Source organism: Dipodomys spectabilis, unplaced genomic scaffold (genome assembly GCF_019054845.1).
Source record: "Dipodomys spectabilis isolate Male_0828 unplaced genomic scaffold, ASM1905484v1 ptg000241l, whole genome shotgun sequence".
In the NCBI taxonomy this organism is placed as follows: Eukaryota; Metazoa; Chordata; class Mammalia; order Rodentia; family Heteromyidae; genus Dipodomys; species Dipodomys spectabilis.
The window spans coordinates 2,178,159-2,196,060 of NW_024870918.1; the positions used below are offsets into that span (position 1 = coordinate 2,178,159).

Below are 17,902 nucleotides of genomic sequence, written 5' to 3' on the forward strand. Positions count from 1 at the left end.
CAATACGAGCAGGGGTCCAAGGGGCGAGGGGATGATGAAGGAGGTGGACAGGAGGCTGATGGCACAACTCTGTTTATTCCAGAAAAAGCCTTAGCTAGATATACTTCCTATATTTGTTATATGCTTGCATAATATTGTTCTAGGATCCACTGTGCCAAAAAGTGCTGACAGCATGCATCCTTTAAAAAAACAAAATCTCTTTTTCTTTTTGAAGTTTGTGGGATCTGTCAGCACATACGTGTTCCATGAAGATCAATTCTCTTGCCTTGTGGTAGACAGTGTGTTGCTTCTAGCCAGGCACTCAGCCATTTTCTTTCTGGCTCTCTGTGTGAAGTTCACCTTTCCCCTCTCTCGACGTATGGCGGTGTATTCATAAGCTTTGAGCTTGCTGTAGTAATCGGAGAACTTGTTGTAGAGGATGGAAATGGGCATACCATTGAGAATGATCCCGAAAGCAATGCAGAAGAAGGCAAAGAGCCTGCCCAGGTGGGTCTCTGGGTACATGTCTCCGTAGCCCACAGTGGAGATGCTCACCTGCACAGGAGACACGGAAGGGCGAGAGAGTCAGTACTCGAGGGAGAACAAAGGGAGAGAGGCAGGCAGGAAAGTGGTCTCTAGCTCCCTGCAGGTGCACAGCACAAGCGTGACGATGCCTGGGAAGCCAGCTTGAGAACATACTAGAAAGTCTCCCTGGAGGACTGTGTCGAGGAAATAGTGTAAGCAGTAAAGCTGCAAGGCTTTGGTTTACATCCTGAGTATGATTCATCCATGTTCTTCGATGCAACATGGGAGAAATAAATAATAGACATACTGAAACAGACTCCAAGATATGGAAGCAGGATACTTCTCTCCCCCCTGCCCCCTTTTTGGTTAGGTTTTGGTGATTCTGTCTTCTTTACTTTATAGATGGTGTATTCAGTAGCACATCTTCAGGAGGGTGGGAGGCAGAGGGTACAGAACTCAAGGGGAAAATCGTAGAGCTCACGTTCATCGATGAAAGTGAACGATACAACTTGTGGGTGGAGACGGGTGGGAGGAATTGGGAGAGAATGAGGGACACATTGTGAAAAAGGAAAGGCAATGTACTCATTACCTGACTCGAGTGATAGTAATCCCTCTGTCCATCATCTCTCTAATAATAACAGTAAAGCAAATTAAAAATATCTCCACATTAAATGGTTGATGTAAAGAACACCTATGATGATGTATGTTGAGTTCCCGGTATTAGAATGTGTTCAGTGAACTTTGCTCTGTATCTCCTCAGCTCCACCCAGCTGGGATGAGGCTCAGATCAAGGGCTTCCTGGATTGTCCTGCATCCTCTATATAGTAGCAAAACCTCAGGCTCAGAGACAGAACAAAGTTCAAGTCCAGTCTCTGGCCCATCCCAGCTGGAAGACCTAGGACAAAAACAACCCCAAAGCCCATAGGATACCCTCAAAGCCTTAGTTTCTTCATTTAAAATAGGAAACCGCCCTGTAAGTCTCGGGATTCTTGTGAAGACTAATTTTAAAAGGAATATAAAGCACTCAAGACAGGCACACATGCACATAGCATTAAACCCCTGCATTCTTTTTCTCTCGTCTTTGAAAGAGGGCCAATTATAACCTTTCTCAGACTTGTTATGGTTCAAGTGAGATTTTTGATTTTCATCAAGAGTGCATAATTGCAGATGTCTGCAAAAACAAACGCTTTCGTTATTTTGTGAAGAGACTTGTTGAAGACCTCGCTAACCCAAAATAACTACAACCTGTATTAAATTATTTCCGCCATTCTTGTCACACTGCTTTAAATTCCACTAATTAGAGATTTATTTAGGTTAACAACCTTCTGTTTTAGAACGCAGATCCCCCAGGGACTAGTTATTAGCTATCACAGCCAGAACCAACCCTAGGAATACCCCTGGGGACTGTTAGTTATGCTTCATAGAAAAAAAGAAGTGGTCCGGAGATTACTGGCTTTGTTGCTAGAAGCTTCTGAAGTAAGGCAGTTGTTTATACTTGTAAATATTTTGTATATGTGCGGCTGAAGCAAGCAAGCTTGTAAATATTTTGCATAGCACAACTCTAGGGGGCAATCATTGCTCCATGGATTTTTATGGTTATTGCCACCATCTTCCAGCAGATGGCAGTAGTCAGATAATGCCACCCCCTCCCCCTGTCTCCCCCCCCCCCCCCCAACCTTCGGTGGCCTTTTGCTCAGAAATGGATGGAAACACCTGTTTTCATGATACAAAGGATAGTTTGAACTTACAAGAATGGTTGATTAGAATGAAATGGAGGAACGAACCAGCTGGGCAAATCTGGTGGTGTGGATAAGAATTACAGATCCAACCAGCCCATAAAAAGGGAAAGATGGACTTCCTCTTTGGAACAAGTAAGGCTCAGGGCTCCATCCCTGGCAAAAGACATGCTGCAGGTGGGGGTGGGGAGGTGCATTTTCCTGCAGTGGAAGAACAGAAGCAAAGAGCAAAGCATGGCCAAGAAAGGAGCGTGCTCTGCACTATACTACTGCGTGCTCTGCTTCCTAGCCGTGGGAGTTGAGCAATTTTCTTTGCCTCTACTTCTATTTTTGACATGGGAGGAGAATAACGGTAACTGGCTGGAGAGATTGTTACAGGAATGAAGGAATGCCTGGCACAGGGTGAAGAAGCCATACTGTGACGTGCAGGGATCATGCAGGGCCCCTCGCTCCAAGATGGCCCCAGCAGAAGGAAAGCAAAGACCAGCATTGAATGAGCACTCACTCCGCCAGGAACTTAACATATATCATGGGATATACCGATGCCAGAACAAGTCTCAACCCAGTGCTGTCAAATACGAGGAAAAGGAGGCTGAGGCAAGGTGCTGGCTCTGGCAGAGAAGGTCCTTTGCTCACCTTCTAGTTGAAAGAGTGAGGAGAGAGTGTGAGAAGTTACATCTAGGTTAAGCTCAATGTCTGAGTGTGCTCCCGTGTACCTGTGTTGTCGATGGGGAGAGGAGGAGGAGGGTTCATGGTGTACACCTGTAGTCTCAACTCTGCGTGGGTGGAGGTAGGGAGATCTTGAGTTTGAGGCTCGCCTGGACTGCATAAAGAGACAGTCTTTATGGCTTTGTGGCTCAAAGTGGTAGAGTGCTAGCCTGGAGCAAAAGAGTTCAAGGACACTGCCCAGGCCCTGAGTTCAAGCCCCATGCCAGAGCCTTGCCTCCCCCACCCCCAAAGTTTGTATTGGCTATAATAGATGAGGTTAGTGACAGATGAAAGGTGTGCCCCCACACACACACCAAGAAAGAGGTCTGACCTTCCTTCCTTCCTTCCTTCCTTCCTTCCTTCCTTCCTTCCTTCCTTCCTTCCTTCCTTCCTTCCTTCCTTCCCTTTCCTTCTTTCCTGTCTCTTTTTATCGCTCTGCCTTTTATCCCTTTTTTGTTTGTTTCTTTCTTTCCTTCTTTCTCTCTTTCTCTCTCTCTTTCTCTTTTTCTCTCTTTCTCTTTCTTTCTCTCTCTCTCTCTCTTTCATACAGAGAGGGTCTCTCTATATGTAGTCCAGAACTGCCTCAAACTCAAGATCTTTTCAAAAAATTTTCCCCAGTAGAGAAGAAATAACTTCTGATTAATGTCTCCACAAATGAATCTGGAAGCAACATTCCTTCCACATGATAAAGACCATCAATGAATCAAATATTGTAGCTGCTATGTATTTCAGACTTACTACAGGCTACTATTTTACAGGTTTCTTATTATATCAGTGCCTGCAAACAGCCTCTGTTTGGCAGATGAATAAGATAGGTCTAGCTGGAAGCTTATGACTCACATCTGTAACTGAAGCTACTGAGAATCTTGGCTCAAAGCCAACCCAGGCAGGAAAGTCTATGAGACTCTTATGTCCAATTAAACAGCAAAAAGCTGCAAGTAGCGGCATGGTTCAAGTGGTAGAATGCCAGCCTTGAGTGAAAAAGTTAAGGGACAGTAAAAGGCCCTGTGTTCAAGCCACAGTACCAGCACACACACAAAATGGAGGGGAGGTTCCAATCAGGGATTCTTTTTGCAGCCATAGAACCCTGAGATAAATTATAGAAGATAAATTAAATAAATTATAGAAGGAAGATCATTAAAAGCAAGTCACATTTGAAGTTGTCTTTGAAGTACTAAGTGCACAGCAGCATGATTTGGCAATCTCTTTCTTCCATGGGATGCAGATTCCACAGGGCTACAGCTCTGGAATAGTAAAGAAAATATTCAGTTGTATGGCTGAGTGTGGTTATAATCCCAGCTATTCAGGAGTCAGAGGCACAGGATTAGGAATTTGAGGCCAGCTTAACAAAGTTAATGACACCGTATCTAAAAGCAAAAACTATAAACAAAGGGCTGGGGGCCATGACTCAAGAAACAGTATTTGCTTAGCCTGTTTGAGGCCTCAGATTCAAACCCCAGTACTGCAAAAACAAAATAAAATTGTGTGTGTGTGTGTGTGTGTGTGTGTGTGTGTAAGGTTTTTCTGTACCTTATCTTGAAATGATCTGAATTTACTGATGGGTATTGCATATTTGAGTAACTGTATTATTGGACTTAATTCTTTATATTGTCCTGTAGGCAAGGTATTTGGCATAGAACTAATCCTGTTTGCCTGTTGCAAATGGGCTCACACGTCTAAACTCTTGATGGAGTGTGGTCATGTGACTTGCTTTGGGGTTAAGCAAATATGGACAGAAGGGATACGGGTGCTTCAGTGATTAAGCTTTCTCTCTGTCTCTGTTTCTGTCTCTGTCTCTCTCTGTCTCTGTCTCTCATGAATGCATGCCTGTAGGAAGCTGAGGGACGTGGAGCCCGGAGTCCAACCCCCCTCATTCCACCTGTTATCCAGATGACCCTCAGTGAAGAGAAAGACAGACAGCCAATAAGAACAACTTTCCAGTTAAAACCAGACTAGACTACTCATTTTTATACTCACGTGCTAACATGATTGTTTGATATTTTATGCCACTGAGTTTTAGGGAGGTTTGTGATCATTATTGTGTCAATAAATAACTTACAGGAAGTGGTGCTGTGGCTCAAAAGGTAGAGCACTAGCCTTGAGCTGAAGAGCTCAGGGACAGCACCCAGGCCCAGAGTTCAAGTCCCATGACCAACAAAACAAATAAATAAATACATAAATAGCTTACAAATTAGTTCCAAAATACAAAATACACCTTTAAAAAGTTATATTAGAACTTGAACTCGGAGCCTTGTACTTACCTAGTTTGCTTGCTCAGCTAGAGCTCTACCACTTAAGCTGTATCTCCAGCCCTGCTTTTCTCTGGCTATTTTAGTGATGGAGTGTAGTAGACTTTTCTTCCAATGTGAACTTCAAACTGTGCTACTCTGGATCTAAGTCACCTCAGTGATTAGAATTACAGGCATAAGTCACTGGCTTCTAACTTGAATACATAGTTATCTTGGGTTTAGGCTAAAAGAAAATACTTACAATGTGTATGATTAATATAATACTTGGAGACCAGTGGCTCCAGTTACTTTTAGGATTCCATTTCTCAGATTCTAATGTGTGTTTAGTCTAGTGTGTTCAGATCAGTTTCTTTTCATCATTCAAATGCTATCACAGTTTGGAACTGAGGATGTGACTCAGTGGTAAAATGCCTTCTTAGGATGCCCCAGGACACACTGTACCAAGTAATTGGAAGTACAAAGAAGATCTGGAGCTGGGCGTCGGTGGCTCACGCCTGTAATCCTAGCTACTCAGGAGGCTGAGATCTAAGGATCACAGTTCAAAGCCAGCCCGGGCAAGGAAAGTCCATGAGACTCTTATCTCCAATAAACCACTACAAAACCGGAAGTGGCACTGTGGCTCAAGAGGTAGAGCGCTTGCCTTTAGCTGAAGAGCACAGGGACAGCGCCCAAGCCTAGAGATCAAGCCCCATGACCGACAAAAAAAAAAAAAAAAAGAAGATCTGGATGTAGAACATCAGTTGTAGGGACTAGAAGAGCATTAGCATATTCAAGGGAGTATTGCTTCTAGTGTGTACATAGATTTGCTTAGAAAACCAATAACTTATCCATCATTTATCTACACCGTCATTCTGCTGAATCGCAGAATAAAGTGGACAAAAGTCAGTGGAAGAGCCAGCAAATGCAAAGGTGGTCAGCGAAAATAGCATTTAATAGAGATAATGGCTACCAAAGAAAAGTGAAAACCCTCACCACTGGTAAAAAGCCATCCTTGGTAAAAATTTGTTATAGAGTAGGAAAAAAAGAATGGTGATTTACCTTGTGTTGTGGAATTGATAGAACCTTTAAGTTTGAATAAAAGATGACAGGTGGCAAAAACGGACAACTTGGAAGTTGTCCACTTCACTGCAGTTGAGCAGCTTAGGAGAAAAAGTAGATCAGTGGTCATTAACTTGAGGAAGTCTATAAATAACAATTCGGATAAGGTATAAATATAAATATAAATACATTAAAGGTTAAAACAAGTGCTACCTGTTAAAACAAGCATGAAAGAGTCCATCCACTTGGTCCAATGCTTGCCTATGCTAGTCTTTTAATACGTTTAGCTAGATAAAAATTTTGACTCCTAAAACTTTGTATTATATCATCAGCATGTGGATTTGCTCATTTGCCTTCCTGTTTAAGTCACCTCCAAAGTAAATGTCATTTGCTGGGACAGATCAGCCTCCAAGAGCTCCATCTGTACACATGGTTTATCTACTATGACGATGACCTTTCGCCACTTGGAATATGATCAGGGGAGAAGCATTTGGCTAGCTCATTTGGAAGAGCCTCATGCCAGCCTGTCATTGAAGAAAGCTCCCGAGTCCTAGTATACATGTGAACTCTGCTTTCACAGGAAGGACTCATTGAATACAAAGTTTGGCAATCCAACCTACGGAAACCGAGGACAGAAAAGGATGGAGTCATTTCATATTCACACTAGAACCCAGTGCACTCATGCCGCACTATATTTAGCTAGTCAGGTTGATTTGCATCAGAATTTCCTACCAGACTATGGGTTCCAATATGCTCAATGTTAATGTGTGTGTGTGTGTGTGTGTGTGTGTGAGTGTGTGTCTACTTCCTTTTTATATTTGCTTGATGCCTTTAAAGTATATACAATCCACCTTAAAAAAAAATAAAGAATACAATTCCTCTAGATGCCATCTGACTCACTGATCTGAGAGGATGCAGTTGGTATTTACTGCCAGGGATTTGTTTAATATACCAGAAATGTAGGTATTTGAGTAATATGTCCTGCGTTATTATAAAAGAGCAAACTCCGAAGGGGAAAGACGGCAAAAATAACGAATATGTTAACTGCACAAATTAGGCAAGGTATGCAAAAGTCTGACGGAGCGGTGCTGGAATATGAACAGGGGATGAACTTTGCAGTTGGACACACTTGGATTTTAATCTGGGATCTACTGTACTTAGCTGTGTGTCTGCACTCAAACTCAATTTGTCTGGCTATAAAGTAGGACAATCATAACCAGTCCCAAAAGAACGTTAATGTTAGAATTAGTTTAACTCCATTATACAGTTAATTCTTCCCACAGTCAGATTTACCTAGAACCAGAAGCGAGGGGGTTTCCATTAGGATCATCGTGCCTCATTACCTACACAAATGTACAGTGCCCTTCCACACTCAAAGCCGTTCCCTGCTTGCCTTCTTGGAAGAAATGGTGATCACAGAACCCTGAGATAAATTATAGAAGATAAATAAATTATAGAAGGAAGATCATTAAAAGCAAGTCACATTTGAAGTTGTCTTTGAAGTACTAAGTGCACAGCAGCATGATTTGGCAATCTCTTTCTTCCATGGGATGCAGATTCCACAGGGCTACAGCTCTGGAATAGTTAAGAAAATATTCAGTTGTATGGCTGAGTGTGGTTGTAATCCCAGCTATTCAGGAGGCAGAGGCAGAGGATTAGGAATTTGAGGCCAGCTTAACAAAGTTAATGACACCGTATCTAAAAGCAAAAACTATAAACAAAGGGCTGGGGGCCATGACTCAAGAAACAGTACTTGCTTAGCCTGTTTGAGGCCTCAGATTCAAACCCCAGTACTGCAAAAACAAAATAAAATTGTGTGTGTGTGTGTGTGTGTGTGTGTGTGTGTGTGTGTGTGTGTGTGCGTGAAGCAGGGGGACCCCTTGGCTACTCACCGCGGCCCACCACCAGGCGTGCAGGATGCTGGTGAAGTTGGTGCCGGGCACGTCGTGCTCCACGGAGTAGACGGCCGCGGAGAAGGCAAAGATGCCCATGGTGATGAAGAGCATGAGGCAGCCCACCTGCTGGTAGCACTGGCGCAGCGTGAAGCCGAAGGCGCGCAGCCCCGTGGAGTGGCGCGCCAGCTTGAGGATGCGGAAGATGCGCATGAGCCGCATGATGCGCAGCACCTGGCCCACCTTGCCCACGCGGCCCACCGTCTCCAGATCGTGCTCCAGCGACGAGCCCTGGCCGTGGCGCTGGTCCTCCCCGGTGAAGCATTCGAGCAGCAGCTGCAGGTAGAAGGGCAGGATGGCCACCAGATCCACCAGGTTGAGCGCGCTGCGGGCGAAGCGTCGCAGATCCGGGGTGGAGGCCAGGCGCAGCAGGAACTCGAGCGTGAAGAAGGCCACGCACAGCATCTCCACGTGTTCCAGGATGGGCCGCGGGTCGCCTCCCCCTCGGCCCTGCTCCGCCCGATGCTGCATCTCCTCCACTGTGTTGAGCGCCAGCGCCACCACGGAGATGAGCACGAAGAGGTTGGAGGCCACCCCCATGGCCTTGGCCGCCACCGAGGAGAACGGCTTCTCCATCAGGTTCCAGAGGCGGCGGCGCTGCGGGCCGTAGAAGCGCAGGTCCCGGAAGAGCTCCTCGGCCTCCTCGGCCTGCGCCTGGGCGCGCAGCTCGCGCTGGATCTTGAGCTGGTCGCTCAGCTCGTCCCGCCGCTCCTCGAAGCAGATGCGGCAGCAGCGCGGGGTGTACTTGAGCCGCACCCCCCAGTATCCCAGCTCCTCCAGGAAGCACCGTGGACACAGCTCGTCGCGCACCAACAGCACCCCGGACGTGTAGAAGTTGTAGATGAGCTGGAAGACGGCGGGATCGCGGTCGAAGAAGTACTCGTCGCTCTGGGCCTCGTACTCATCGCACAGGCCCAGCTGGCGACTGCGGCTGGTGGAGGTGACCAGGCGACCCAGGCGGGTCTTGGGGTAGCAAGCCAGCTCGCTGTAATCCAGCCGGTAGCTGTGGCCACCCACGTTCACCCTGAGCGTGGACAGTTGGACCGGGGTGTCGGTGGGGCCGTGGGGCTGGGCCGTGCTGCTGTCTTTCAGCTCCTCCGCCTCCTCCTCCTCCGCCAGCTCATCCTTCCACTCCTCCTCCTCTTCCCCATCCTCATCCTCCTCAATGTAGTAGTTGTAGTTGCCCTCTGACCAGGGCACAATGCTAGCCTGGGAGTTAGTTCGAGTCCCCAGAGAACAGATGCTCTGGCGGTGCTGGAGTTGGCCACTCGGGGTGGCATCGGGTCCCTCGTCGCTCTCGGGGTGACCCCAGGGTTTGTAGCTCCACGATCGCCTCCTCTCACTGCTCTGTTTCAGCATGGCACCCGAAATCCGACGCCCTGCCCCCCTCAGCCCCACCCCGGGTGGGCCCCTGCTGACTGGCAAGGGTGCCTAGCGTCTGTCCGTGGGCATTGTGCGCGCGCGGGGCGCCGCTGGCAGCACGCGGCTGGAGCTGGGGACCCACTCCTAACCTTGCTGATCTGGGAAGAAGCAAGTGTTAGAAGGGATTTGGGCCTCTTAGCTGACTCCCTCCTCCTCCCCCCGTCCACCCTGTGACGTGGAGGAGGGTGATTATGTGACCTCAAATCTCCAGATAATCAGAAGAAGGCAGAGCTTATTGCTAATAAAAGTGTCGGTTAGCCTCGCCCTTAGGAGTAGCTCGGGCGCGCCTGCTAAGTCGTAGCCTTGGCTGTGGAATAGGGTCGCCTATGGCTTCTCTTTGAGTAACGGAGATGGAAGCCTCGGCCCTCTGTAAACTCTCCATGAACCGGGTTGGCAGAGCTGACCTCGCTGCTGCCCGTGTCCCTCTCTGTCTCTGTTTAGATCATACACAGTCTCCTTCCTGTCCGTTCACGCGATCACCTAGGTGTCCCCACATGGGTTCCCATGGAACTATTCTGAGCGCAGGTTTTATCCGCTTATGTTCCCCTTCTTTCTATTCTCCTACAAGACATGGAAGCTAGTTCCAGATAAAAGATCCCTTCCCCTGACTGGTTGCAAGAGAATCCTTAGGGCCTAGTTTAAAGGGGGTCAGACTTCCAGAAAAGGGTTCCCTCACCATTCACAACATCAGTGAAAATGAACATCTTTCGCTAAGACTGAGAGTAAAGCTAAAGCTGGAGAGGAAAATAAGGAGTTGCAGTTATAGCACCGATTGGAGCTACGGGGTTCAGTTTGGATTCGTGTACGTAAGCACAAAAGAACAAGGCAGATAAGTGGAGCAGAAGTGAGGAATGAATTTGTTTGAAGCAGGGAACTGACTTGATTCAATTCATTTTAGATACATGTTCATGATTTAAAAGAAAAATCAAGGGGCTGGGAAGGTTGCTCAGTGGTAGAGCACTTGCCTTGCATGCCTGAGGCCCTGGGTTTGATTCCTCAGCACCACATAAGCAGAAAAAGCCAGAAGTGGCGCTGTGGTTCAAGTGGTAGAGCGCTAGCCTAGAGGCAATGCCCAGGCCCAGAGTTCAAGTCCCACAACCAACAAAAAAAAAGAAAAATCAAAATAATATAAAGGCATTTTACCATGGAAAGTATCTGTCTCACATTGCTAAGGAAACAGCCCAAATTACTATTTTCTGGCTATTTCTTCAGGAATATTTGTAGCACACATGCAAGTATCTAGCCATCTCCATTTATCATGTGGTTAGCTGTGATGAGTTCAAGTCCTGCAACACTATCCACTACAATTGACCTTGTCCAGTGAGCCATAGATCTTAGAGGAGTAATAACTGAACATAAGTATTTGTCTCATTTTTAAAATAACCACTTGGAAAAAAAAATAGCCATTTGAGTGCAGTAATCCAAGCTATCCAAGAAGCTGAGATGTGGAGGTAGCAGTTCAAAGTCAGCTTGGGAAGAAAAGTCTTTGAGACTCTGTCTCCAAATGAACCAGCAAAAAGCTGAGCTGGGGGTGTAGCTCAAGTGGTAGAATGCCAGTTGAGAAAGCAAGCACAGTGGGAGCTTGAAGCCCCGAGTTCAAACCCTAGTAAGACCAAAAATAAATAAGCCACTTTGGGTGATTATGTTAGAAAACCAAATTGCTTTCAATTGTTTCTTTTATAACAATAGTTATATATGACTTCTTTTGTTGGTTTGTTTAAGGTGCTTAGTCCTGGGGCTTGAGCTCAGGGCCTGGGCACTATCCCTGAACTCTCTTGCTCAAGGCTAGTGTTCTACATAGTCTCTTGAGTAGCTATAACTACAGAGCTAATGTGTCTAACTTCTTTTAGTTTTCTGATGTTCTTTCCTGGGTGTTATGATGTCTATTTCTACACCTCATACACTGAGCCAAAAGGCACTGTCTGACCAAGGCTTCAGAGGAGCAGAAATGAGCTACTAGACGCTGCCTTCCCTGCAGAGAGAAAGCATATGCGGAAAATGCTTTCACCCAAAGTGGTTTTCTTTTTTTTTTTTTTCTTTGCCCATCTCAAGATTTGCATTCAAAAATCCTACTCAGGAAGGGAAATACACCAATGAACAGGGAACATCTGCTCTGATCCTGGCATTATGGTAATGACAAGAGGCTCCCGAAGCAGGGGAGCAACGGGTGCCAGATGATGGTCCTGAGGAGATTTACTGATTTGAAAAGTGGCATCTGTAAAACCCAGTAAGAATCTAAGGGATGTGCTTGAACAGATGGTACAGGGAAGAACGCTGAAATCCAACCATTCCCTGAAAATCTTTTAAGGATTAATAGATATGGCAAAGAGACATGATTGCAAATGATTGATGGCGACTTGCTTCTATTATGCAAATTTTCTATGTAGCTTTACTTCCAAGCTAATTGTTTTGTATAGGTCATCAGTTGTCAGTCGTGGCAAAATTATGTACTGATCCTTTTTCCTGCAGCTCTCAGAAAGAGGCAGAGTTCGGCATTGTGAGGCTATTTGTAAAGTCAGAACAGAAGGGGTAGTTCTTAAGTGGTGGATGGCTGTGTGGAAATTAGACACAGTGAAAGGCGAAAAAGAAAAGGTGTAAGTAGATCTACTGCCGCTATATTGTTCTTGGGTTGATGCGGATTAAACTTTGGAGCAGTACAAGCTGATTGCTGAGAATTTCATAAGAAGTGTCAGTTTTCTGGATGGAAGATTAACCTGAAACTGAATTTGCTAACCTTGCCACTAAAGGCTCTGAGATAAAAATGATTATAATGGACACAGCAGCTTTTTGTATATAACTCTGTGCTGGGGGTACTCAAGGGTTTATAATTAATAAGTAGCTTTTTTATCAAGAAAGATAACAAAAGAGGTGATACTGATCAAGATGTATTATACTCACAACCTGACACGTTGAATTAAAGCCTTTTGTACAACTAATTAAAGGAAAAAAAATTTAAAAAAGAAAGGTAACGATTTTCCTTGTCTTTATAGCTTCACCTTCATTTCTTCTAATATTAACTTGGCAAAAATCAATCATAGTGCCTGTTTATATGATGGCACCAAAGCTATAACCAGTAACTTAGTTTGAAGAACTCTTTAGCTGGGCGCTGGTGGCTCACGCCTGTAACCCTAGCGACTCAGGAGGCTGAGATCTGAGCAGATAGTGGTTCAAAGCCAATCCCCGGCAAGAAAGTTCTGAGACTCTTATCGCCAATTAACCACTGGAGAACTGGAAGTGGTGCTATGGCTCAAGTGGTAGAATGCTCGCCTTGAGCTGAAGAGCTGAGGGACAGTGCCCAGGCCCAGAGTTGAAATCCCCCCCCACACCAAAAACAAAACCAAAAATCCCAAGTTTTTGGTGGTGGTGGTGGTGATTGTGGGGGTTAAACTCATGTCCCTGAGCTCTTCTGCCCAAGGCTAGCACTCTACCACTTTGAACCATAGCTCCACTTCTCATTTTCTGGTGGTTAATTGGAGAAAAGAGTCTCATGGATTTTCCTTCCCCTGCTGACTTTGAACTGCAATCCTCAGACCTCAGCCTCCCTAGTAGCTGGGATTACAAGCCTGAGCCACCAATGCCAGTCTTTTTTCTCCCCCATTTTTTTTTATTAATTAGAGTTTCTAAGGTTTCTGAATATCAAATCATGTCATCAAGAAATCAAGATAGCTAGGTACTGGTGGCTCATGCCTGTGAATCTAGCTTTTCAGTAGGCTGAGATCGGAGGATCACAGTTGGAAATACAGGCTAGGCAGAAAAGTCCACGAGACTCTCATCTTCAATAAACTACTCAGAAAAATCTGGAAGTGGCTCTGTGTCTCAAGTGGTAGAGTTCTAGTCTTGAGTAAAAGAAGCTCAGGGACAGTACCCAAGGCCCTGAGTTCAAACCCCAGGACTGTTCCCCCCTCCAAGCAAGCAAGCAAGCAAGCAAGCAAGAAAGAAAGAAAGAAAGGAAGGAAGAAAGAAAGAAAGGAAGGAAGAAAGAAAAAAAGAAAGAAAGAAAGAATCAAGAGAAATTTATCACTGTTTTCTAATGTGTATACTAATTATATTGTTTTCTAGTCCTTTGAAATTATGAACAGCACTAATATAATAATGATAAAAATACCAATAGTGAACTTACAAAATAGTTCACTGAGTAGCCAACTATCACATGATCTTTTACAGATACGTTTTGGTTGAAACAGGGACTTGAAAAGGATGCCAACTGTCACCTTCATGAATAAATGATAACAAAATAGGAAAACATGAGATGTAGTTTCATTGTTAGTCACAAAGCCAAGTGACACAAGTATAGAGGAGCGGCCACAGCATTTGCTCTTTACTCTCTATCAATACTTATTAAAATTAGAAGCTCACATGCAATGTCTCCAATAGTATATTTTCAGAATTGAGGAATGCCTTACATTCAGGGCACTAACACTTTGTGCTTTATCAGGAACATATTTTACTAACACATAACTTCTCCCTTCCCCCATTCCCCCACTTTCTTTGTAGTTGTTTTCTGATATTCAGTTTTATTAATCTTTTGTGTTTGTGTGGGGGGCTTCTTTTGTTCAAGGCTAGCACTCTACCACAACTCTACTTGCAACTTTTGTTAGTATTTAGTAGCTTATTGGAGGTACAAGTCTCATGGATTTTCCTGCTGGCTTGACTGTAAATTGTGATCCTCAGATGTCAGCCTCCTGAGCAGCTAGGATTACAGCAGGCATAAGCCACTGGTGCCTGGCCCAGTCTTATTAATCTTAATAATATTAAATTTATAATGATTTTATGGTCAGGACTTTTATGTCTGCTTAAAAAATCTCCCTGCCATAAGCTCACCAAGTTTCATCACTATAATTTCTTTTTTTTAATTGTGAAAATACTGTATAGAGGGGTTACAATTACATGGGCAAGATAATGAATACATTCCTTTTTTCTTTTTTTTGCCAGTCCTGGGCTTGAACTCTAGGTCTGGGCACTGTCCCTCAGCTCTTCAGCTCAAGGCTAGTGCTCTACCACTTGAGCCACAGCACCACTTCTGGCTTTTTTTGCTTATGTGGTGCTGAGGAATCGAACCCAGGGCCTCATGCATGCAAGGCAAGCACTCTACCACTGAGCCACCTTCCCAGCCCCATGAGTACATTTCTTATCAAGCATTGTAGCCTCCTCCTTTGTTTCCCATTCCCATCCCTTCCCATCCTCCCCCCTACCCCACCAATTCTCCCCCCACCCCCCCATCCAATCCTCCCCCCCCACCAAAGTTGTAAAGTTCATTTTTGACATAACGACTTGTACATCTCATTGTTGTAATGGGTCTACCTGTAAATTTCTTTCATTACTGTAGAGTTTTACTTGAGTCAATTGATTTGGAGATATAACCTGAGATAAGCCTACAATTACTCTTTACTTATGTTACTTTTTAGTAATATTTACTAAGAAGTGTATTCTTCCTCAAGTGGTTGGTGGTGTAACTGCTGGCATGCATGATGATTCTATAGTTATGTAGGGCTAGACCTGGACTGTCAGTCCTAAGCCCTTCGTCAGCTGGTGTGTTTCAGAGATAATCTCACACTGTCTTAACTGCTGCTAATACAAACCTTTATTTTAAAAAATCTTGATATACATATGTGGGACATGATCTTTTGAGTCTGGTCATTTTCCTCCTTCAAGAGTGTATTTTCTGATCTTTTCCCTTTGAATTATTTCTAAATTCATATTTCAAAAAATATCTATTGGGGCGAGGGCTCACATCTGTAATCCTAGCTACTTATGAGTCTTGAGAGATGTAGATATTGGTTTTAAGCCAACCTGGGCAGTAAAACCCATGCATCTCATGTCCAATTAAACACTAAAAATGCTGGAAGTGGAGGTGTGGCTCAAGGGGTAGAGTGCTAGCCTTGTGTACAAAACCTCAAAGACCTCTCCCAAGCCCCGAGTTCAAGCCCCAGAGTGGGCACAACAAATAAACAAAAACCCAAACTGTTGGTTTTTTAGACTAGAATTGAGTAAACTTCATATATCTGTCCAGGAGACTTGCTATTAGACATTGCTATTACAAGGTATTGCGTATCTCTGCACTTATTTAAGGTTACTGTAATGTCTTTTCCCTGTTTGACCATTGATTATATATATATATATATATATATATATATATATACGTATATATATGTATATATATAAGATATATATACGTATATATAAAAAATATATATACATATATATAAACATATATTTCTAACTAGCTTAAGTTTTGCTGCTGTTATTTGTGGAATGTCTTGGTAGTTTTAAAATATGTGCACATGGTCTTTGGAGTTCTTCCCTTTCAAAGATTGAGCTTAATTCCCCTACCAGTACACGTGCGATGAACTCAGTTTGCACTGAGAAAAAAAAGCAAAAAGTCAGAGGCTGGGTCATAAAGGGTAGCTTCTCTAATCGCTTTCTCTGCAGGAAGGCAACCTCATACTATGAGGACAGCAAAACAGCCCTATAGGGGTCCAAGTAGAGAAATGAGACTGGCTAATAACCGGCAGGGACTGGGCCTGCAATCTCTAGACACAAATGGGTCATATCAGTTAAGGTTGCATAGGACTACAGGCCCCACTGACATGTGCCTGCAATTTCATAAGAGACCCCGAGCCAGAAGTATTTAGATGAGTCACTCTTGGAGTCTCAGTTCTCAAGTACTCTGTGAAACAATGTTTGCTGTTTCAAGCCAACAAATTTTAGGATACTTTGTTACCAGAATAACTTCCACTTGGGCCTCCGTGCCTCACCCCTGTTATTCTAACTACTCAGGAGGCTGAGATCTGAGGATGGTAATTTCAAGCCAGCCCAGGCAGTCCATGAGACTCTTACCACCAATAAACTACTCAGAAAAAGCTGGAAGTGGTGCTGTGGCTCAAGTGGTAAAACACTAGCCATGAGTCCAAAGAAGCTCAGGGACAGCTCCCAGGCCCAGAGTTCAAGCCCCAGCACCAGAAAAACAAAAGAATAATTTGCAATGATATTCCCTCCTCCTTTGTTTTAGTCATAGGATTTGAACTCAGGGCCTTGAACTTGCTAGGCAGGCATTCTATCATCTGAGCTATGCTTCCAGATATTCTCAGCTTTCATTTTTCAGATAGGGCTTCATGTATTTTGCTTGGGCCATCTTCACCCCAGGATCCTCCTACCTATGGCCTCCTATGTAGCTAGGATAACAGTAATGGACCACCATGTCTAGTTTGTTAATTGAGAGCGAGTTTGGTAACTTTTTACCCCTGCTGGTCTCAGACCAATCCCTGCTTCCTTCTAATTCATCCTTTAAAATTCTGTGTTTTCTGTTTATTGCTTATATAAATGCATTTTTCTCTTTTACCTAGCTTGCCAAGCTTTCTTAATCTCAGCAATGCATTACGTTTCCTACAAATTGAATTTTGTGTAGGCAATCATTTTATATGCAACTATTGGCAGCTTTGTTTCTTTCCAATCTTTCCTTTTTGTAATGTAGAAGGCTTAATCTTCAGAAAAATAGTGACTGGAAGAAATGATAATGGGTTTCCTTCTTCCATTCCTGATTTTAAGATTTTTATTTATTAGGTTTCTGAGACTTATTATTGTTATTATTATTAAGGTAGCTCTTTCTTACCCTTCATTGTTTTCTTCAACACACACAATGTTAGTCTATCTGTAACATATTGTTTGCATGAATTGATTAAAAGGCACAAACCTTTAAAATCTTGTGTCATACTGCTAAATCAGTAGGTAAAAAGGTTACACCAATAATGTAAGGTTACTCACCAACAATGGACAGTAAATGCCTGTTTTCCTGCATTTCACCATCCACTTCCCTCCGTGAGCCTCAATTCTGTAAGTAATAAGAAGAGCCATACACAACCATTAGGTTCTATGCACTGCCCTCGGGCTTATTTACATTAGTGTCTCTAATTCTTACAGTGAGATAGAGCTAAAATCTAGTTAGACAGGACAAGGGAAGGGAGTTCGCAGCAAAGTAGTACGTGGCAGTCATGCTAGCCCATGTTGTAAAAGATCATAAGCGTGAGGGACCCTGGAACAGCTAGCCTGAGCCTAGAACCCACTCTAGTAAAGAGGGAAAACTGAATGCCTAATCTCTTTTTTTTTTTTTTTTTTTGGGTCCAGTCATGGGGCCTGAACTCTGGGCCTGGGCGCTGTCCCTCAGCTCTTCAGCTCAAGGCTAGCACTCTACCACTTGAGCCACAGCGCCACTTCTGGCTGTTTTCTTTTTTCTTATGTGGTGCTGAGGAATTGAACCCAGGGCCTCATGCATGCAAGGCAAGCACACTACCACTGA

General features: G+C 44.1%; 1 protein-coding gene across 1 annotated transcript; it reads right to left on the minus strand.

Moving 5' to 3' along the window:
* Positions 1–252: 252 nt before the first annotated feature.
* Positions 253–9,546, minus strand: Kcnv2 (potassium voltage-gated channel modifier subfamily V member 2). The gene is made up of 2 exons (XM_042699415.1): positions 8,128–9,546; positions 253–534 (listed from the first exon to the last, which is right to left on the minus strand). Exons 1-2 carry the CDS (start codon positions 9,544–9,546, stop codon positions 253–255), a joined length of 1,701 nt encoding a protein of 566 aa, XP_042555349.1.
* Between the last annotated feature and the right edge of the window lie 8,356 nt (positions 9,547–17,902).

Bases quoted from the DNA above. Each gene is read 5' to 3' on its own strand.
- Kcnv2 (XM_042699415.1), bottom strand. From the start codon at position 9,546: ATGCTGAAACAGAGCAGTGAGAGGAGGCGATCGTGGAGCTACAAACCC. The intron at 535-8,127 runs GTGAGTAGCCAA...TCTCCTGTGCAG, and splicing joins ACGCCTGGTGGTGGGCCGCG to GTGAGCATCTCCACTGTGGG.